We start from the raw sequence: 22,825 nt of genomic DNA on the forward strand, positions 1-22,825 counted from the left end.
ACTCTTCTGGGAAGGCCTTATACTAGATGTTGGAGCATTGCTGCAGGGATTTGCTTCCATTCAGCCAGAAGAACATTAGTGCACTTATAGGGCGATTTGGCCTGGCTTGCAGTTGGCTTTACAATTGATCCCAAAGGTATTCGATGGGGTTGAGGTCAGGGCTCTGTGTAGGCCAGTCAAGTTCTTCCACACCGTTCTCGACTAAACCATTTTTATTTGGACCTTTCTGTGTGCCCAGGGGTACTGTCATGCTGAAACAGAAAAGGGCCTTCCCAAAACTGTTAGGGAAGGGGGGCGTCCCGAAGGCGTCTTACATGGCTTAAATTGAAATTGCAAACAGAAAGCCATTACAATGTGATTGTATGCTGTAGCATTAACTACCTACCAGCCATATCTGTCCCCCTCAAGATTCATTCATGCTGTCTGCTAAAAATCTTGGCAGTCTGGATAACAAATTGTCTTTAACTGAGAATTTTGCAAGATTGTGAATCATACCTAGCCAACACTGCATCTATCTCAGTGCTGTTGACCTGCTTCCATAGCTCTTCTGGAGTATTTTACAGCCATTAGTTCAGACAACAAATACTGGGCACAACAGTTATTGATCTGGGATATTGCTGGATAGTCCTCATTTGTGTGAACAGCAGCAGGTGGCATTGCTGGTAAATGTTCTGTGTTCCACACATGAAAGTGGTTTTACTCTCCTACCAGACCACAGACCAGACCACAGGCCAGGCTACAGGACAGACCACAGGCCACACCACAGGCCAGGCTACAGGACAGACCAGAGGCCAGACCACAGACCAGACCACAGGGCAGACCAGACTACAGGCCAGGCTACAGGACAGACCACAGGGCAGACTACAGACCAGACCACAGGGCAGACCAGACCACAGGCCAGGCTACAGGACAGACCACAGGGCAGACCACAGACCAGGCCAGGCTACAGGACAGACCACAGGCCAGGCTACAGGCCAGGCTACAGGACAGACCACAGGGTAGGCTACCGGACAGACCACAGGGCAGGCTACAGGACAGACCACAGACCAGGCTACAGGACAGACCACAGGCCAGGCTACAGGACAGACCACAGGACAGACCACAGACCAGACCACAGGCCACCATCCTGCCTCCCTAAAGAGGGCCTCCTCTCAATCACACCTCTTATCTATCCTGGTCCTCAGGTGCAGGAATGAGCTCCCCATTACAGTCAGGACAGCAGCATCTTAATCTTTTATTTTTTAAAAGCACTCAGCACTCTCCAGAATGAATAAAACTCATGATCTTTCTGCTTTCAAATGAATTTATTTAGTTACAAAAAACAAATCAATTAAAAAATGTACAACAAAAGCTTAGAAAAAACATGTGTAAATAGCTTTACAAAACTTTTCCCAGACTTTAAACATTTCAGAACAAGAAAAGGCAGCGACCGGTGTTCACCAACATCACCTCTCAAAACGCAGGGGAGGAGGAAGCATGGCAACAGCAAAACTATTCAGGCTTCTTCTTCATCATCACCTCCATCCTCATCGTCATCAAGGAAAAAAACCCTTAAAAATATTTGGATATTGTGCTATTCTACATAGCTATTCTACACAGCACACTGTAGAGTTTGCCAGTCCTGCTTTGATAGCACTGAAGCTGATGATTAATTAAGGAGGCTCACTAGAGCTTACGCTGCTCAATCCTTTTAAACATCAGTACTGGCGTCTATGTGGGCCACTGACAGGGTTAGTTAAGACCTGGTCAGTACTGTTGTCATGGAAACATGTGCTGTCACAGGAAAGCCTGCGGGCTGTGTGTTCTGAAGGGGCGGAGCTTGACCAACTTCTTTGATCTGGTAAATGAAGTACAGAAAGTGGCAGAAGTGTTGTCAGAGGTACGCTGGATTCAGGTAAGGCTGGGGCGGATTGGTGGGGTCATGTACAGGTAAGGGCTGGGTGTAGGTACGGCCGGGGCGGATAGGTGGGGTCATGTACAGGTAAGGGCTGGGTGTAGGTACGGCCGGGGCGGATAGGTGGGGTCATGTACAGGTAAGGGCTGGGTGTAGGTACGGCCGGGGCGGATAGGTGGGGTCATGTACAGGTAAGGGCTGGGTGTAGGCAGGGCTAGGGCGGACAGGTGGGGTCATGTACAGGTAAGTGCTGGGTGTGAGGCCGGGGCGGATAGGTGGGGTCATGTACAGGTAAGTGCTGGGTGTAGGTACGGCCGGGGCGGATAGGTGGGGTCATGTACAGGTAAGGGCTGGTTGTAGGTATGGCCGAGGCGGATAGGTGGGGTCATGTACAGGTAAGTGCTGGGTGTAGGTAGGGCTAGGGCGGACAGGTGGGGTCATGTACAGGTAAGTGCTGGGTGTGAGGCCGGGGCGGATAGGTTGGGTCATGTACAGGTAAGTGCTGGGTGCAGCTGCCAATTTCTTAAAGCCACATCAGCCGATTCCATTTCAGTTTTTTATGTTTTTTTTTGTTTATTTACTTATTTATTTTTAAGCAACAGGTAACAAAGTACACATAAGATTGTTTATTTGCTTAATAGTTTACCAATACATTCAGATACTTTAATTATTTTTATTATTATTATTATTATTATTAACAGCATTGTTGTTATATTGTTGTCGTAGCCACACAGTAAAGGAGCTCTGATTCAGTGTGGCTGAATATTTTCTCAACTGCTTTCATGGTGCTTCACACCATGATATGCGACAGGCTTTATCTTAGGATACGTTTTAGTGCAACGATGGACAGAATGACATCTGCTGCAGTCACAGGGGAAGAGCTGATTTCTCTAATAAGCTCCTCAAAAGTTGCAAGTAGTGTCAACATGTTTTACCTTAAATGTGGATTACCTTTATAAGATAATGCTGAAAATCCAAATCCTGAACATGATGCACTAACTAATTATTCATCAGACTATTATGAGGATGCTGTCCAGCCTTTTGACTTTGATGACCGACTATACTTATTTGAACCAGAATAGACAGACAAATAGCAAAGTTTAATTTGTGTGCGCACAGAATAGTGTAGCTTATGGTCTAGTACAAAAATATGACATAGGTTTAAAAAAACAGACCTTTAATATCTGCTTCACATAATTATTAGACCGCTGAGATTTTGGGAAAGATGTAGCAGCAGAATTACAATGCAGCTTGCGCATGGACTCTGCTCCGCTCACATTTCCTTACATCGGAATACAGATCGGCAAAACTAAAAATTAAACCTGCCGATCACTGACCGCATGTTACGGAGCAAAACGGGCCAGTTCCAATCCACAGCCAGTCAATCGCTGCACCCCTAGCTGCTGTTTTAAAGAAAATTTAAAACACGAACTGTTGAACCAAAGTGCAGTACAAAATAAATACCCTAATATACAAAGGTGAACACACACAGGACAGAAAAGGAAAATCTTTGCATAAAAACATGGGGAAATGCTCTGGCATAGAGATGTGTTTTGAGTGTGGATTTAAAAACAGAGATGGACGGGGCAGACCTAATGCTGAGTGGTAGGCTGTTCCACAGTCTTGAAGCAAAGGGGCGACATAGCTCAGGAGGTAAGACCGATTGTCTGGCAGTCGGAGGGTTGCCGCCCCGGGCATGTCGAAGTGTCCTTGAGCAAGACACCTAACCCCTAACCCCTAACTGCTCTGGCGAATGAGAGGCATCAATTGTAAAGCGCTTTGGATAAAAGCGCTATATAAATGCAGTCCATTTACCATTTACCAAAGACTGCAAAGGCACGGTCACTCTTGAGTCTTAGCTGGGACCATGGAACTGCCACAAGCACCTAGGTGAAGGACCGTAGAGACTTAGGAGTGATATAAGGGCAGAGTAGGTCAGTGATATGAGAGTGAGCCAGCCTACTAAGAGCTTCAAAAACAAGAAGTAAAACCTTGAAATGAATTCTAAAACTGTAAGCCAATGCAAGGACGCTAAGAGGAGTGATGTGGTCCCACTTCTTAGTGCCAGTAAGTAATCTAGCGGTGGCATTTTGCACTAGCCGTAAACATGACAAAAGTGGCTGATTGATACCAGTGTCGAGAGAGTAACAATAATCTAGCCAAGAAGAGATGAAAGCATGCATGACTTTCTCTAAATCATGGAAGGAGAGAAAATATTTGATTTTGCAGATTGCTCTAAGCTGGAAGAAGCTCCCTTTAACAACAGGGAATCAAAGATAACTGCCAAATTTCTAGCATGCTATTTAACTAGCGGAGAGAGACAACCAAGATTTTCATAGAGACTGGCAAGGGATTTAGGTGGGCCAAATAAAATGACTTCAGCTTCAGAGTCATTTAAGTTGTTGGCCATCCAGCTCTTAATCTCCATCATTTAGGCTATGCAAGGAGCACACGTCACTGGGTTTCAAGGGGAGGTAGAGTTGGGTATTGGCCGCATAGCAATGAAAAGAGATTGTGCTTGTGAATGATATAAATGGTAAAATGGACTGCATTTATATAGCGCTTTTATCCAAAGCGCTTTACAATTGATATGTCCCAGAGGGAGCATATATGTATAGAAAAGAGAATAGGCTCTAATATGGACCCTTGAGGGACCCCATAGGTGATGGATGCAGTGGAAGAGAAGTGATTACTGATGTTCACTGAAATTCCTGTGCCTACGGTAGGAAATAAACCAATTTTTGCTGTACCCTGAAAACCGATCATACACACAATGAGTATTTCATTGTCAACAGTGTCGAAGGCGGCACTTAGATTGAATAGGATTAAAATGGCACAGTTTCCAGCATCGACTGCAAGTATCAGGTCATTTGTCACCTTCAGGAGGACAGACTCTGTGCTATGGAGGGCTCTGAAACCAGACTGGAACAATTCCAGAATGTCATTGTGGTTTAGAAATGACATCAATTGGGAGAAGACTACATTGTCCAGTATTTTGTAAAGGAAAAGCAGTTCAGAAATAGGATGAAAGTTGCAAAGTGTTCTGGAGTCTGGAGTGTTCTGGTGGACTTCTTAAGATGGGGCTGAGCATGTTTTAAGAGGCAGAGACAGTAGCAGTGGCTAAACTGGTCTTAATAACAGAGGGAATACTGGTACCAGTATGTGTGGATTGTGGATATGTACCGGAATGCGGTACCTGTGTGTGTGAGCCCCTCAGTGTTTGTGTGTTTGTGGTACCTGTGTGTGGGAGCCCCTCAGTGTTTGTGGTACCTGTGTGTGTGAGCCCCTCAGTGTTTGCGTGTTTGTGGTACCTGTGTGTGTGAGCCCCTCAGTGTTTGCGTGTTTGTGGTACCTGTGTGTGGGAGCCCCTCACTGTTTGCGTGTTTGTGGTACCTGTGTGTAGGAGCCCCTCAGTGTTTGCGTGTTTGTGGTGCCTGTGTGTGGGAGCCCCTCACTGTTTGCGTGTTTGTGGTACCTGTGTGTGTGAGCCCCTCAGTGTTTGCATGTTTGTGGTACTTGTGTGTGTGAGCCCCTCGGTGTTTGCGTGTTTGTGGTACCTGTGTGTGGGAGCCCCTCAGTGTTTGTGGTGCCTGTGTGTGTGAACCCCTCACTGTTTGCGTGTTTGTGGTACCTGTGTGTGGGAGCCCCTCAGTGTTTGTGGTGCCTGTGTGTGTGAACCCCTCACTGTTTGCATGTTTGTGGTACCTGTGTGTGGGAGCCCCTCAGTGTTTGTGGTGCCTGTGTGTGTGAACCCCTCACTGTTTGTGTGTTTGTGGTACCTGTGTGTGGGAGCCCCTCAGTGTTTGTGGTGCCTGTGTGTGTGAGCCCCTCACTGTTTGCATGTTTGTGGTACCTGTGTGTGGGAGCCCCTCAGTGTTTGTGGTGCCTGTGTGTGTGAACCCCTCACTGTTTGCGTGTTTGTGGTGCCTGTGTGTGTGAGCCCCTCAGTGTTTGCGTGTTTGTGGTGCCTGTGTGTGTGAGCCCCTCACTGTTTGCGTGTTTGTGGTACCTGTGTGTGTGAGCCCCTCAGTGTTTGCGTGTTCGCGGTACCCCAGTGGGGACGTTGCTAATGTGCAGCAGAGGCTGGGGGAGGCGTAGGTGAGCTTTGCGTTTGTGGCTGCCCTGGTGGCCAAGCGGGCCAGGTGAAGTGCCTGAGGCCATGATGGGCGGACCTGGAACAGAACAAAGGAGAAGTTTGACGAAACCCTGAAATAACAACCAACACATTCACTCAAAGCCTGAACATTATCAAACGCTGCAATAAGAACCAACACATTCACTCAAAGCCTGACCATTATCAAACGCTGCAATAACAACCAACACATTCACTCAAAGCCTGAACATTATCAAACGCTGCAATAACAACCAACACATTCTCTCAAAGCCTGAACATTATCAAACGCTGCAATAACAACCAACACATTCACTCAAAGCCTGAACATTATCAAACCCTGCAATAACAACCAACACATTCTCTCAAAGCCTGAACATTATCAAACGCTGCAATAACAACCAACACATTCACTCAAAGCCTGAACATTATCAAACCCTGCAATAACAACCAACACATTCTCTCAAAGCCTGAACATTATCAAACCCTGCAATAACAACCAACACATTCACTCAAAGCCTAAGCGGGGCTCACCTGTAGGGTTTGTGTTGAGGGGAGGTTTTGCTCTGGTGAGTGGGGGGAAGGCTCTGGGCTGTGGGCGGGGCTGAGGGCGAAGCTGGGGGCGGAGCGTAGGGACAGTTGGCTGGACGCTGATGTGCAGGTGGGGGTCAGAACTGCTGTCAAGGGGACCCAAACCTTGAGCCATGACCTGAGAGAGTGAGAGTGAGGGAGAGAGAAAGAAGGAGGGAGAGAGTGAGGGAGAGGGAGATACAGAAAGGGAGGGAGACAGGAAGGGAGATTTATCTCACACACACACAAACTCTCTGTCTCACACACACTCTCACTCACACACACACACACGTACACACACACACACACTCTCTCTCAGGTGTAATAGGCATCGTGGGGACTCACCGCTTGCCCTGTAACCTCGAAAGAGCGGGACCTGCGTTTGCGGCGGCGAGCCTGGAAGTCCTGCTCCTTCAGCGCACCCCCGGGGACGTCCCTGCCCAAGCTGGGCACGGGCAGGCGGAGTCGGGGGCGTGTCCAGGTGCCCTGCAGGGCGGGGCCATCAGCAGTGCTGCTGGACAGGTTGTCATCAGAGGCTGCATGGTGCAGCCGAGGGCTGGGCAGGCCGGCGCGGGGAGGGGCAGGGTGCTGGGCGGGGCCTCTGGAGGGCGTGGACTCGCTGAGGGACAGGCTGCTCTTCTGCTTGCTAGGAGGGAGTGGTGAGGTGGGCGGGGACAGGGGCGGGGCCAGCTGCAAAGTGTCGGCCCCCCGGGCCCTGGACCGCCGGCGAGCTGCTTTTACCGCAATGTTCTTCACTCCCCTCAGAATCTGCTGCCGCTCTGTGTGTGAGAGAGAGAGTGTGTGTGTGTGTGTGTGTGTGTGTGTGTGAGAGAGAGAGAGAGAGAGAGAGAGTGTGTGAGTGTGTGTGTGTGTGAGAGAGAGAGAGTGTGTGTGTGTGTGTGAGAGAGAGAGAGAGTGTGTGAGTGTGTGTGTGTGTGAGAGAGAGAGTGTGAGTGAGGGAGCATACGTGTGTGTGTATGAGAGAGTGAGTGAGTGAGTGTGAGAGAGTGTTTGTTGATTATTTTGTGTGTGCGTGTGGTGTATGTGTGTTTCCAGGTTCTGATATTATGTAATAAGCGTGAAGCCTGTTTATTGGAGAAGAGGGCGAGGGGTGGAGCTCTAACCTCGGCATGTAAGCAGGGCGTCGGCTCCAGTTTCACTGCTGCTCTCTGGGGAAGAGTCCAGGTGGCTGCTCACACTGTGGCTCAGGTGGCTATACCTGAGACTGCTCCCCTGATAGGGACACAGAGGTGCAGGAGAAGCCACCTTACTTGCACTGGTGCAACTGTGGTAATTATCAAACTTCAATAAAATATCGACTAGTCTACTGTAGCACTGTTTTACTGTAACACTCTACTGTAGTGCTGTTTTACTGTAACACTCTACTGTAGTGCTGTTTTACTGTAACACTCTACTGTAGCACTGTTTTAATGTAACACTCTGCTGTAGCACTGTTTTACTGTAACACTCTACTGTAGTGCTGTTTTACTGTAACACCCTACTGTAGCGCTGTTTTACTGTAACACTCTACAGTAGCACTGTTTTACTGTAACACTCTACTGTAGCACTGTTTTACTGTAACACTCTACTGTAGTGCTGTTTTACTGTGACACTCTTACTACTGTAGCACTGTTTTAATGTAACACTCTACAGTAGCACTGTTTTACTGTAACACTACTGTAGCACTGTTTTATTGTAACACTCTACTGTAGCACTGTTTTACTGTAACACTCCACAGTAGCACTGTTTTACTGTAACACTCTACTGTAGCACTGTTTTACTATAACACCCTACTGTAGCACTGTGTTACTGTAACACTCTACTGTAGTGCTGTTTAACTGTAACACTCTACTGTAGTGCTGTTTTACTGTTTTAGTGCTGTTTTACTGTAACACTCTACTGTAGCACTGTCTTACTGTAACACTCTACTGTAGTGCTGTTTTACTGTGACACACTACTGTAGCACTGTTTTACTGTGACACCCTACTGTAGCACTGTGTTACTGTAACACTCTTGCTACTGTAGCACTGTTTATTGTAATACTCTTGCTACTGTAGCACTGCACAGATAAGTACTCATTTGGACTCTCACCTCTTGGCTGCCTAGGCCATTGATGCGGATAGGGGGTGGGGTCATGACTGCTGTGTGTCTGAGCCGCCGGGGGTGGGGACTGTTCTTAAACACCCGGTTACTATCGCTGTGGGGAGGGAGGGTGTCAGAGCCAATCAGAAGAGCAGCAGCCTCCTGACCTTGCACAAGCTGCTTTGTCTAAAAGCATGAGTAGAATGTCTGCACTGTAAAAGGAAGACGTGTCTCACCCCTCGGGCGGGGCCAGGATGGGGGGCAGGGTGTGTCTCCTGGTCGTGCTGTGGCCAGCCTGGGGATCAGAACCCAGCGTGCGCACGCTCTCCTGGTCAGACTCCAAATCCTGCAGCGGCACCATCAGCTTAGCCAGAGAACTGCGCTGTATCTGCCAGCGTGTGTGTGTTTACGAGAGAGAGAGTGTGTGTGCGTGTGTATGCGTGTTTATGCGTGTGAGTGTGTGTGTGTATAGTGTGTGTGTGTTTACGAGAGACAGTGTGTGTGTGTGTGTGTGTTTATGAGAGAGAGAGACAATGTGTGTCTGCGTGCGTAACAGAGAGTGTGTGTGCGTTTACGAGAGACAGTGTGTGTGCGTTTACGAGAAAGAGTGTGTGTGTGCGTTTACGAGAAAGAGTGTGTGTGTTTACGAGAGAGTGTGTGTGTGTGTGTGTGTCTTTGTGTGTGGTGTTTGTGTGTGTGTGTGTGTGTGTGTGTGTGTGTTAGAGAGAGAGAGAGAATGTGTGTATGTGTGGGTGTTTATGAGAGGGCGTGTGTGTGTGTGAGGCAGAAAGAGAGAGAGAGTGTGTGTGTGTGTGTTTATGAGAGGGTGTATGTGTGTTTATGAAAGAGAGAAAGAGAGAGAGAGAGGGTGTGTGTATGTGTGTTTGTGTGTGCGTAGGTGTATATACAGTATTTGTGAGTCGATATGTGTATGTCTGTATGCATTTGTGTGTATGTCTGCGTGCGTGTGTGTGTGGTTATTCTGAATAATGTGTAAAATGGTGTAATTGGGACTAAGCAGATGTAAACTGTAACTGGGTGGAACCAGGTTTAAACAGGTGTAATAGCTGTACACAAAGATACCAAGGTGTTTGTAGTGTAACAGGCGTAAATGGGTGTAAACAGGTGTTTGGGGTGTAACAGGTATAAACAAGTATAACAGTTTGGGGTGTAACAGGTATAAACAAGTCTAACAGTTTGGGGTGTAACAAGTACAAACAGGTATAAACAGGTGTTAAGGCAGTAACAGGTGTAACAGGCATTGAAAGGTGTAACAGTCATAAACAAGTGAAACAGGTATAAATAGGTGTAACAGGCATAAACAGGTATCACAGACATATACAGGTGTAACGGGTAAATTGCTATAACAGGTGTAACAGGTGTAAATAGGTGTAAAAGGCATAACAGGTGAATATAAGTGTAACAAGTGTAAATAGGTGTAACAGGCATTGCAGCATAACAGGTGTAAATAGGTGTAACAGGCACAACATGTATAAATAGGCGTAATGGGTTTAAATAGGTGTAGCAGGTGTAACAGGCATAACAGGTGTAAATAGGAGTAGCAGGTATAACAGGCATAACAGGTGTAAATAGGAGTAGCAGGTGTAACAGGCATAACAGTAAACAGGTGTGAGTAGGTGCAACAGATGTGAGTAGGTGTAACAGGTGTACACAGGTGTAAACAGGTGTGAGTAGGTGTAACAGGCGTAAATAGGTGTAACTGGTGTACACAGGTGTAACAGGTGTGCGTAGGTGTAACAGGTGTAACTGATGTACATAGGTGTAACAGGCGTACATAGGTGTAACTGGTGTAACAGGTGTAACTGGTGTGAGTAGGTGTAACTGGTGTAACAGGTGTGAGTAGGTGTAACAGGTGTAAATAGGTGTAACAGGTGTAACTGATGTACATAGGTGTAACAGGTGTAAATAGGTGTAACTGGTATAACAGGTGTGGGTAGGTGTAACAGGCATAAATAGGTGTAACTGGTGTAACAGGTGTAACAGGTGTGAGTAGGTGTAACAGGTGTAACTGATGTACATAGGTGTAACTGGTGTAACAGGTGTGAGTAGGTGTAACAGGCGTAAATAGGTGTAACAGGTGTAACAGGTGTAACCGGGCTCACTCTGAGGGTGCAGATGGAGACCTTGTCCAGGGCCACAGCTCTGTCAATGCTTCTGTAATCGGGCTCCCTGCAGTACATCTCATAGAGCTGCTGCAGCCTCTGTGGCACCAGCAACTTGTGGTCTGCACAACACCACATCAACCTTACAATCAAATGTATAGTGAGTAGTGTGTGCGTGTTTGTGTGTATGTGTGTCTAGTGTGTGTGTGTGGAATAGAATAGAATAGAATTTCTTTATTGTCATTGTACTGGTGTGTACAACAAAATTCAGGCGCACTGCCTGAGCGGAGCTCAAATATACAAGATAAAAACAAGGTAATAAAAATATAAAAGATAAAAAAGGAATAATAAAAACTCTACATACAGCTCACAATAAATACCAGTATTGCACAGAATAATTATAGGTATTGCACAAATAAATATGAATATGAATAAATATTGTCTATGGGGGGCGTACTTTCAGTGTAGTGTGTGTGCATGTGCATTGTGTGTGTGTGCGTGTGCGTGTAGTGTGTATGTGTGTGCGTGTGTGTGTAGTGTGTTTGTGTGTATGTGTGTCTAGTGTGTGTGTGTGCGTGTGCATGTGCATTGTGTGTGTGTGTAGTGTGTGCAGGTGTGTGAGCATGTGTTTGATGTGTGTGTGTGGTTTGTGTGTGTGTATTATGTGTGCATAGTGTGCTTGCTTGTGTGTGTGCATGTGTAGTGTGTGTGTGTGTGATCGTCTGTGTGTAGTGTGTTTGTGTGTATGTGCATTGTGTGTGTGCCCACAAGGATAGAAAGATTATAGAAAATTATGCTTTGTGGGGATCTTTTGCCGGTCCCCACAAGGTCAAGAGGCTGTTTTAAGGTTAGGACTTAGGGTTAGGGTTAGGGTTACAATTAGGTTAAGGTTAGGGTTAAGGTTAGGCATGTAGCGGTCGGTGTGTGTGTGAGTGTGTGCGAGTGTGTGTGTGTGTGTTTGTAGTGTGTGTGTGTGTGGGTGGGTGTGTGTTTGTAGTGCGTGTGTGGGTATGTGTGTGTAAGTGTGTGTAACGATAATGGGGCTGGCAAAATGGAGAGCAAAGCAACTAGCAAAATATTGCTCAGTTTCCTCCATTATAGGCAGTCGCGGTATATGGAGGAGAAGATGTTTCTTGTACCCATAATGTTTCCTGTCGGTGCAATTGAGATGCAAATGTCTAACCTGCATTTTGTTTGCTTTATCCCTACTGGTATGCTTTCTGCTACTCAAGTGAAGGACATCAGACAGCAACTGAAATATATTTGGGCCCTTATGATGTATTTTATAAATGTGGACCTAAATAAAGAATTAAAATGTGTGTGTGTGTGTGTGTGTGTGTGTGAGGGTATGTGTGTGTGAGTGTGTGCGAGTGTATGTGTGTTGGTGTGGGTGTGTGTGGGTATGTGTGCATGGGTCTGTGTGTGTAAGTGTGTGTGTGAGTGTGTGCGAGTGTATGTGTGTATGGGTATGTGTGTAGTGCGTGTGTGTGCAGTGCATGGTGTTTACCATTGATGAACTGCCTCTGCTGCTGAATGATCTCATCACACAGGTGCCTGTGCTGCTCAAATCTCTGCACCACATAGTTCTTCTGGCGGATGAGGTTGTCCTTGAGCAGGGTGTGGGACTGCATCTCTGCGTTCTCGATCTCCAGCTCGTGCACCTTGCAGAGCAGCCCCAGCACCTCCCGCTGCTCGTCTGAGCTCACCCGGCGAGGCAGCAGCTCCTCCAGCCTCCGTGCCCCCTCCCTCAGCTCCCTGAACTGCCGCTCCAGCACCACCTGCAGCACAGGGGGAGAAACAGCACCACACCACACTGACGGAGTGTAGCACAGTGGGTAGGGAACTAGACTTGTAACCGAAAGGTCGCAGGTTCGATTCCCGGGTAGGACACTGCCGTTGTACCCTTGAGCAAGGTACTTAACCGAAATTGCTTCAGTATATATCCAGCTGTATAAATGGATACAATGTAAAATGCTATGTAAAAGTTGTGTAAGTCGCTCTGGATAAGAGCGTCTGCTAAATGCCTGTAATGTAATGTAACACCGGGCGCGCAGGCAATGAGTATTGTACCTCATCGAACCTGTGTTTTGTAGCCAACGACCTTTGGTATGCACTCATCGTACCTCACTTTGGATAAAAGTGAGGTACCTACCAGGTCACCTGGAAGGGGTCTGCCTCTGCTTCTCATCCACTTGTTACGGGAGTGCCGCAGGGATCTGTACTGGGTCCTCTGCTGTTCTCCTTATACACCAGATCTCTTGGTTCAGTCATTAATTCACATGGTTTTTCCTATCATTGTTATGCAGATGACACACAACTCTTCTTTTCTTTCCCCCCCTCGGCCACACTGGTCAATGATAAGATCTCTTCCTGCCTGGCTGACATCTCCACCTGGATGGCCAGCCACCATCTGAAGCTCAACCTCAACAAAACTGAGCTGCTCTTCTTCCCGTACAAGACCTCCTTGCTTCGTGAACTCTCAATCACGGTTGATGGCACCACAGTGACTGCCTCTCACTCTGCCAAGAGCCTGGGGGTAGTCCTGGATGACCAACTGGACCTCAAGGAGCACATCAAGGCAACATCAAGGTCCTGCAGATTCCTCCTATACAACATCAGGAGGATTCGACCATACCTGACGACGCACTCCACCCAGCTGCTCGTCCAGGCTACGGTGACCTCTCGCCTTGATTACTGCAACTCTCTCCTTGCAAACCTGCCAGCTTGTGCCATACAGCCACTACAGATGATTCAGAATGCCGCTGCCCGGCTCATCTACAACCTCCCCAAATTCTCCCACGTCACTCCTCTGCTGCGATCACTTCACTGGCTACCGGTCGCTGCCAGGATCCGATTCAAAGCCCTGACCCTTGCCTACACTGCTGCCAACAAGACAGCCCCCATCTACTTGCAGGACATGACTCAATTCTATGTGCCTGCTCGACCACTCCGCTCTGCGGCAGCAGGGTGTCTTGTAACCCCTCCCACCCGCCCAAAGGGATCACAGAGCTTCTCCACCCTAGCTCCCCAGTGGTGGAACGAACTCCCCGTCCCTCTCCGAACCTCCCCCTCACTATCCATCTTCCGCCGTGGCCTGAAGACTCATCTCTTCAGACTATACCTAGAATAACCACCACCATGCTGTGTATATATATATTTTTAAAAAAAATAAATAAAATAAAAAAATAAATAAAAAACCCTTTTTCCTGTCACTTGTTACATGTTGCCCCATCCCTGCACTTCTTGGTAAATTGTATTTGTCCTAATACTCTAGCTTAATCTTCTGCCTAGTTTGGCTTTGCAGATGTTAGACCAGGATAGTGTTCATTGTTCTCGGCTAGTAATAGCTGTACAAAATAAGTAACTGTACCTTACTGAACCCGTGTTCAGCAGTTGTCTACGATCATGAAAATGCACTTCTTGTACGTCGCTTTGGATAAAAGCGTCTGCCAAATGAATGTAATGTAATGTAATGTAATAAAAGCGTCCGCCAAATAAATGTAATGTAGTGTGTGTGTGTGTATGTGTGTGTGTGTGTGTGTGTGCATGTGTGCGTATGTGTCTGAGCATGCATGTGTGTGCGTGTATGTGTGCGTATGGGTGTGTTTGTGCGTGTGTGCGTGTGCGTGTGCGCGCGCGCACGTGTGTGTGTGTGCGTATGTGTATGTGTATGTGTGTGCGTGTGTGTGTCTGTGTGTGCATGTGCGTGTGTGTGTTTGTGTGCATGTGAGTGTGCGTGCGTGTGAGTGTATGTGTATGTGCATGTGTGTGTGTGTGTGTGTGTGTATGTGTGTGCGCGTGCGTGTGTGTGTGTGTGTGTGTGTGCGTGTGTGTATGTGCGTGTGTGCGTGTGTGCGTGTGTGTGCGTGTGTGTATGTTGCTGTGCGTGTTGTGTGTTGCATGTGTTGTTGTAGACGTGCTGTGTGTGTGCTGTGTGTGTGTTGTGTGTGCGTGTGTGTGTGCGTGTTGTATGTGTCGGTGCGTGTGTGTGTGTGCATGTGTGTGTGTGCGTGTGCGTGTGCGTGTGCGCACACGCACGTGTGTGTGTGTGCGTATGTGTATGTGTATGTGTGTGCGTGTGTGTCTCTGTGTGTGCATGTGCGTGTGTGTGTGTTTGTGTGCATGTGAGTGTGCGTGCGTGTGAGTGTATTGTATGTGCATGTGTCTGTGTGTGTGTGTATGTGTGTGCGCGAGCGTCTGTGTGTGTGTGTGAGTGCCTGTGTGTGTGCGTGTGTGTTGTGCGTGTGTGCGTGTGTGTATGTGCGTGTGCGTGTGTGTGTGCATGTGTGTGTGTGCACGTGTGCGTGTGTGTGCGTGTGTGTGTGCGTGTGTGCGTGTGTGTGCGTGTTTGTATGTGCGTGTGCGTGTGTGTGTGTGCATGTGTGTGTGTGCGTGTGCGTGTGTGCGTGTGTGTGTGCTTGTACCTTCTTTTTCTGGATTCTCTTCTGTTCTCCCATGAGCGTGACCAGGCTGTGGCGGGCGCGGGTCACCTCCTCTGTCTCGGCGGTGTCGGGCGGCGTTTCCGGCGACTCGCAGTCCTCGCTCTCGTCCTTATTGGCGCTTTCTTTGCGCCGCTCTGCCTGCCACTTACAGGCCCTGCGGCTCTGCTCCTGCTCCCAGCTGCAGCCACAAAAACACCAAAAACACCAACTCAATGGCCTGAGGGAACTACATTCACATCTCTCATACAGAGCTAGATTTATAGTAATCACATCCCTCATACAGAGCTAGATTTACAGTCATCACATCTCTCATACAGAGCTGGATTTACAGTAATCACATCCCTCATACAGAGCTAGATTTATAGTCATCACATCCCTCATACAGAGCTAGATTTACAGTAATCACATCCCTCATACAGAGCTAGATTTACAGTAATCACATCCCTCACACATAGCTAGATTTACAGCAATCACATCCCTCATACAGAGACAGTTTTACAATAATCAGATCACTTACACAAACCTAGTTCTACAATAATTACATAACTTATATAGAGCTCAGTCTGTGATGGTGAGCAGGGGTGTAATGATGAGGTGTGCAGCACTGTGACAGTGAGCAGGTGTGTGTTGTTGAGCAGGTGTGTGATGGTGAGCAGGTGTGCAGCACTGTGATGGTGAGCAAGTGTGTGATGTTGAGCAGATGTGTGTTGGTGAGCAGTTGTGTCATGGTGAGCAGGGGTGTGTTTTTGAGCAGATATGTGATGGTGAGCAGGTGTGCAGCACTGTGATGGTGAGCAAGTGTGTGATGGTGAGCAGATGTGTGTTGGTGAGCAGGTGTGTGATGTGAGCAGGTATGCAGCACTGTGATGGTGAGCAGGTGAGCAGGTGTGTGATGGTGAGCAGGTATGCAGCACTCACTCTGTGATGGTGAGCAGGTGTGTGATGGTGAGCAGGTGAGCAGGTGTGTGATGGTGAGTAGGTGCGTGTTGGTGAACAGTATGCAGCACTCACTCTGTGATGGTGAGCAGGTGAGCAGGTGTGTGATAGTGAGCAGGTGTGTGATGGTGAGTAGGTGTGTGCTGGTGAACGGTATACAGCATTTACTCTGTGATGGTGAGCAGGTGTGTGATGGTGAGCAGGTGAGCAGGTGTGTGATGGTGAGTAGGTGTGTGTTGGTGAACAGTATGCAGCACTCACTCTGTGATGGTGAGCAGGTGTGTGATAGTGAGCAGATGTGTGTTGGTGTGCAGGTGTGATTGTGAACAGTGTGCAGCACTCACTCTGTGATGGTGAGCAGGTGTGTGTTGGTGAACAGTATGCAGCACTTACTCTGTGATGGTGAGTAGGTGTTTGGATGTGTCGCTCTGGATCTCCATGCTGCAGTTCTCCAGCTCCACCAGAGTTTTGCGGATCTCCATCTGCTGACGGAAGGCTTGGATCAGCTGCTCCCTGAGCTGGTCCATCTCCTCACGGCTCTGGAGCGATGTGTGTGCCTGCACCTGGGCTAGAGCGGCGAAACGGTATTCCATCAGCCCTCTGTCCATCCCATCAGCCAATCCCATCAGCCTTCTGCCCATCCCATCAGCAAATCCCATCAGCCCCCTGCCCATCACATCAGCCAATCCCATCAGCCCATCCCATCAGCCAATCCCATCAGCCCTCCCGTCAGCCAATCCCATCAGCCCTCCTCTCAGCCAATCCCATCAGCCTTCTGCCCATCCCATCAACCAATCCCATCAGCCCTCTGCCCATCCCATCAGCCAATCCCGTCAGCCCTCTGCCAATGTCTGCATACCTAACAGCTAATGAAGCACTGCCATATGATCATTTTTCATTCACTTTTTAATTAAATGAATTCAACCGGCAGACACTGCGGCCCTCCAGGACTGGAGTTAAACCAGCAGACACTGCCGCCCTCCAGAACTGGAGTTAAACCTGCAAAAACTGCGGCCCTCCAGGACTGGAGTTAAACCAGCAAACACTGCCACCCTACAGGATTGGAGTTAAACCTACAAAAACTGCAGCCCTCCAGGACTGGAGTTAAACCTGCAGAAACTGCGGCCGTCCATGACTGGAGTTAAACCAGCAGACACTGCCGCCCTCCAGGACTGGAGTTAAACCTGCAGACACTGCGGCCCTTCAGGACTGAAGCATAAGACCCCTGATCTAGACTATTTTATACTACAACATGATAATCTAGATTGTTGCTTACTTCAGGTCATTATTATGTGTGTAGTGTACGTCACGTTTGTTTAGGATGTGTGCAGATTGCGTGTATTGCGGTACCCTGTACATGGCGAATGTCAGCGTGCTCAGTGCTGCTGCTGGTCTGCCGGTCAGCCTGCTCAGAAATCTTGTTTTTGAGCCGTTGAATCTCACTGCGCAAGTCAGCGATGATGCTGGTGTACTGAGCGATGTGGTACGACACATTCAACAGGTTCTTCTTCACCTACACACAGGCACACAAACATTACATTTATTTAAAGACATTGTGATCCAAAGCGACGTACAAAAGTACATATCATGGTCATTGGACAATTACAAAACACAGGTTCAATAAGGTACAAACACACACACAGACAGCCACATAATCACTTTTCACTTTAACTTTAGAGCACACTCACAGAGCCTTAACCGCTGTGCTACACTGAGTAATAACCCCAGAGCCTTAACCGCTATGCTACACTGAGTAATAACCCCAGAGCCTTAACCGCTATGCTACACTGAGTAATAACCCCAGAGCCTTAACCACTGTGCTACACTGAGTAATTACCCCAGAGCCTTAACCATTATGCTACACTGAGTAATAACCCCAGAGCCTTAACCGCTATGCTACACTGAGTAACACACCCAGACCTTTAACCGCTATGCTACACTGAGTGATAACCCCAGAGCCTTAACCGCTATGCTACACTGAGTAATTACCCCAGAGCCTTAACCGCTATGCTACACTGAGTAACAAGACCAGAGCCTTAACCGCTATGCTACACTGAGTAATAACCCCAGAGCCTTAACCGCTATGCTACACTGAGTAACAAGCCCAGAGCCTTTAGCGCTATGCTACACTGAGTAATAACCCCAGAGCCTTTAGCGCTATGCTACACTGATAACAACCAGAGCCTTAGCGCTATGCTACACTGAGTACAACCTAGAGCCTTTAGCGCTATGCTACACTGAGTAACAAGCCCAGAGCCTTTAGCGCTATGCTACACTGAGTAACAAGCCCAGAGCCTTAACCGCTATGCTACACTGAGTAAGCCAAGCCTTAGCGCTAGTACACGAGAACAAGCCAGAGCCTTTAGCGCTATGCTACACTGAGTAACAAGACCAGGCTGATGCACTATAACACCGCTATGCTACACTGAGTAACTAAGCCCAGAGCCTTTAGCGCTATACTACACTGAGTAACAAGCCCAGAGCCTTTAGCTGCTAGAGTAGTTAGCGCTATGCTACACTGAGTAACAAGCCCAGAGCCTTTAGCGCTATGCTACACTGAGTAACAAGCCCAGAGCCTTTAGCGCTATGCTACACTGAGTAACAAGCCCAGAGCCTTTAGCGCTATGCTACACTGAGTAACAAGCCCAGAGCCTTTAGCGCTATGCTACACTGAGTAAAGTAGGCAGAGCCTTTAGTGCTATGCTACACTGAGAAAAGTAGGCAGAGCCTTTAGCGCTATGCTACACTGAGTAACAAGCCCAGAGCCTTTAGCGCTATGCTACACTGAGTAACAAGCCCACAGCCTTAACCGCTATGCTACACTGAGTAACAAGCCCACAGCCTTAACCGCTATGCTACACTGAGTAACAAGCCCAGGCCTTAACCGTATGCTACACTGAGTAACAAGCCCAAGCCTTAACGCTATGCTACACTGAGTAACAAGCCCAGAGCCTTTAGCGCTATGCTACACGGGTAGTAACACAGCACCTAGAGGCCTTTAGCGCTATGCTACACTGAGTAACAAGCCAACCAGCAGCTACCTGATACAGCCTCGCTATGCTACACTGAGTAACAAGCCCAGAAGCCTTTATAGCGCTATGCTACACTGAGTAACAAGCCCAGAGCCTTTAGCGCTATGCTACACTGAGTAACAAGCCCAGAGCCTTTAGCGCTATGCTACACTGAGTAACAAGCCCAGAGCCTTTAGCGCTATGCTACACTGAGTAACAAGCCCAGAGCCTTTAGCGCTATGCTACACTGAGTAACACACCCAGACCTTTAACCACTATGCTACACTGAGTAACAACTGTATAATGAGATATGCCTATGAATTAGACACTGGTATCCCCTTGCCCACCACAGTTCCAGTCACTGGATCATACCAAAATTAGAGAAAGGGGGGCCAGGCTCACCCGTGTGCGGATACTCTTGGCACGGTCAGCGTAGGTCAGCGTGTTCCGTGACTCCTCAAACGCCAAAGAGGCGGGGCTAATGTGTGCGATCATCACTGTACGGCTGTTCCCGCCCAAAGAGTCCTGCCAATCAAAGAGGAGGTAGGAGGGAATCTGAGGAATGTGCTGGAACACAACATGGAAAACCACACCTGGGAACCTGCTGCAGACAACCTACAGTGGGAGGAGTCTCCACATCAATCAGTCAATCAAACAAAATCTTTTTGGTTCTCTCTTTACTCTTTACTTATTTTTGCACCCAAGAAGGGGGGGGAGAAGGTGTCCGCTAGCTGTGTCTTTATGTGCGTATACCTGGAGCAGGTGTGTGTACTGTGAGCAGGTGTGTGTACCTTGTGCAGGTGTGTGTTCCATGAACAGGTGTGTGTACCTTCAGCAGGCGTGCATACTGTGAGCAGGTGTGTGTTCCATGAGCAGGTGTGCATACTGTGAGCAGGTGTGTGTACCTTGAGCAGGTGTGTGTTCCATGAGCAGGTGTGTGTACCTTCAGCAGGCGTGCATACTGTGAGCAGGTGTGTGTACCTTGAGCAGGTGTGTGTTCCATGAGCAGGTGTGTGTACCTTCAGCAGGCGTGCATACTGTGAGCAGGTGTGTGTTCCACAAGCAGGTGTGTATACCTTGAGCAGGCGTGTCAGCTTGCTGTCTCTGTAGTTGACATATTTGTTCCCATTCTTCTCACTCAGGGCGTTTATGCAGTTCCCTAGAGCCAGGAGACTGCGATTAATGTGCGCCCCTTCCTTTAACCTCTGACCCCTGTTCTGTGTCTGAGAGAGGGGGAGAGAAAGTGAGAGGGGAGAGAAGGAGAGATGGAGAGGGAGAGAGAGACAGGGGGCAGAGAGAGTTTGAGAGTGAAAAAGAGAGTGAACTCACTGTCACTGAGCAGGACTAAAAACTGCAAGTGCCTGTGACTCCAATCTCAGTCCTTCAGGGCTGAGAACTGCTGGTTTTCCACCTGCCCTTTACCTAGGAGTCAGGTGTGAAGACAACCTGGCCAATCAGTAACACTAATTTTTCAGTTAGTTACCTGGGAGAAAAGAAAATCTATGCTGGATTTTGATTCAAGGGCCAGATTTGAGTATCCATGGTGTAACAGAATGTAAGAACACGGAAAACCAATCAGGAAGATGTCTTTCGGACCATATACCAGAGTCAGCAGGTGAGGAGAAGAGTTTAGACTTCGTATGGCTGGACAAAGGCTGAAATGATGGCTGTTGGCCAGCAGATGGTGCCGTAGTCCAGTTTAGCATGCCCATTTGAATTGTGTTCAATTCTCCTCTGTGTCTGAATTAACAGACGGCACACATCCCTGTTCTCACACAGGCATAAGCAAATGCACCCCGAGGCTCCTCCCCCAGAGACCCCACAAACAGGCCTGTCTCCATAGTGGCAACAGGCTGGGCTGGTTAAGCTTTTCAGCCGTTTCCATGGAAAATAAGCGCTGTCCCGGAAAACACGACAGCACTGTCCACAGGCAAACGCGCTGTTCAGTGCACCTGGAAATAAGATCTACACATGGCAGCGCTGCCTCGCCCCATACACACCACCTGCTCTTGCCCCATACACACCACCTGCTCTTGCCCCATACACACCACCTGCTCTTGCCCCATACACACCACCTGCCCTTACCCCATACACACCGCCTGCTCTTGCCCCATACACACCACCTGCTCTTGCCCTATACACACCACTTGCCATTGCCCCATACACACCACCTGCCCTTGCCCCATACACACCACCTGCTCTTGCCCCATACACACCGCCTGCTCTTGCCCCATACACACCACCTGCTCTTGCCCTATACACACCACTTGCCATTGCCCCATACACACCACCTGCCCTTGCCCCATACACACCACCTGCTCTTGCCCCATACACACCACCTGCTCTTGCCCCATACACACCACCTGCTCTTGCCCCATACACACCACCTGCCCTTGCCCCATACACACCACCTGCTCTTGCCCCATACACACCACCTGCCATTGCCCCATACACACCACTTGCTCTTGCCCCATACACACCACCTGCTCTTGCCCCATACACACCGCCTGTCCTTGCCCCATACACACCACCTGCTCTTGCCCCATACACACCACCTGCTCTTGCCCCATACACACCACCTGCCATTCCCCCATACACACCACCTGCTCTTGCCCCATACACACCACCTGCTCTTGCCCCATACACACCACCTGCTCTTGCCCCATACACACCGCCTGCTCTTGCAGGTAAAACCCTGCACAGGCTCCCTTTTACTCCACAGTTCAGAGCCTGCTGGGAAACTCCACAGGGAGACATAAAATGTTTCCGTGGTGACAGGGACTGATGCTACTCTTACAGTGATTGATTTCTTCTCATATGTTAAAATGTTGCCTTTTTCAATGATAACCTGAGTAGCTACTGGTAAGTTCAGTTAATACACACTCATGCAAACACTCATACACACACACACACTCATGCACACACTCATACACACACACACACGCACACAGACACACGCACGCACACACAAACACACGTGTGAGCATACACACACACGCACACACGCACGCATACACACATGCATACACACACGCACACAGGCGCATACACACACACGCACACAGAAACACACACGCACGCACACACACACACACATGCACACTCACACACACACTCACGGATGTGCACACACACGCGAGCATACACACACAGGCACACACACACGCACACACGCACACGCGCCCGCGCATACACACAGGCACACACACACGCACACACACACGCATTCACACACACACACACACACACACGCGCGCACACGCACACACACACACACACACACACACACCACACGCACACACACACACACCCTGTACCTGTGAGGCACGCTCAGACCCGGCCAGGTCGATCATGAAGAGGCGGGCGAAGCGGACCTCCTGCAGCACGTCTCTGCAGCGACTCTGCTGCCGCACGGCCACCTGCAGCACCGCATGCGAGCGCGAAGAAGTCTGATTGGCTGCTGTGGGCTCCTGCGTGCGCTGCTTATTCCCCTTCATCAGCAGCTCCATGATCTGAGAGATCACCATCACCACAATCATCATTATCACTGTCATTAGCGTCATCATAATCATCATCATCGCCACCACAATCATCATCGCTATCATCATCATGGCCATCGTCGTCATCATCACCATAATCGTCATCATCATCCTCCT

The 22,825-nt window shown here is 48.7% G+C and overlaps 1 protein-coding gene and 1 long non-coding RNA gene across 24 annotated transcripts in view; one reads left to right on the forward strand and one right to left on the reverse strand.

Moving 5' to 3' along the window:
• Positions 1 to 1,285: 1,285 nt before the first annotated feature.
• Positions 1,286 to 22,825, reverse strand: part of kif19 (kinesin family member 19) — a 43,862-nt gene continuing 22,322 nt past the window's right edge. The window contains exons 7-22 of one of the 23 annotated variants that reach the window (XR_010328587.1): positions 22,487 to 22,681; positions 20,246 to 20,392; positions 19,572 to 19,694; positions 17,509 to 17,671; positions 16,552 to 16,726; positions 15,205 to 15,400; positions 12,288 to 12,558; positions 10,781 to 10,902; positions 8,894 to 9,003; positions 8,667 to 8,772; positions 7,700 to 7,808; positions 6,921 to 7,354; positions 6,540 to 6,714; positions 5,904 to 6,066; positions 5,748 to 5,780; positions 1,286 to 5,706 (exon numbers count right to left, since the gene is read on the reverse strand). Coding sequence is in view for 2 of the 23 variants with exons in the window: in XM_064324408.1 (XP_064180478.1) it covers positions 5,921 to 6,066; positions 6,540 to 6,714; positions 6,921 to 7,354; positions 7,700 to 7,808; positions 8,667 to 8,772; positions 8,894 to 9,003; positions 10,781 to 10,902; positions 12,288 to 12,558; positions 15,205 to 15,400; positions 16,552 to 16,726; positions 17,509 to 17,671; positions 19,572 to 19,694; positions 20,246 to 20,392; positions 22,487 to 22,681 (2,472 nt within the window). In the remaining 21 variants the exon portion in view is untranslated. Of the gene's footprint in view, positions 6,067 to 6,539; positions 6,715 to 6,920; positions 7,355 to 7,699; positions 7,809 to 8,666; positions 8,773 to 8,893; positions 9,004 to 10,780; positions 10,903 to 12,287; positions 12,559 to 15,204; positions 15,401 to 16,551; positions 16,727 to 17,508; positions 17,672 to 19,571; positions 19,695 to 20,245; positions 20,393 to 22,486; positions 22,682 to 22,825 lie in introns of all 23 variants that reach the window. The other 22 variants (XR_010328585.1, XR_010328580.1, XR_010328575.1 and 19 more) reach the window with 22 other exon arrangements.
• Positions 9,890 to 10,855, forward strand: LOC135249129 (uncharacterized). The gene is made up of 3 exons (XR_010328596.1): positions 9,890 to 10,083; positions 10,457 to 10,727; positions 10,765 to 10,855. It is a non-coding gene; the product is annotated as an uncharacterized LOC135249129 (long non-coding RNA).

This window comes from Anguilla rostrata, chromosome 2 (genome assembly GCF_018555375.3).
Source record: "Anguilla rostrata isolate EN2019 chromosome 2, ASM1855537v3, whole genome shotgun sequence".
NCBI lineage: Eukaryota > Metazoa > Chordata > Actinopteri > Anguilliformes > Anguillidae > Anguilla > Anguilla rostrata.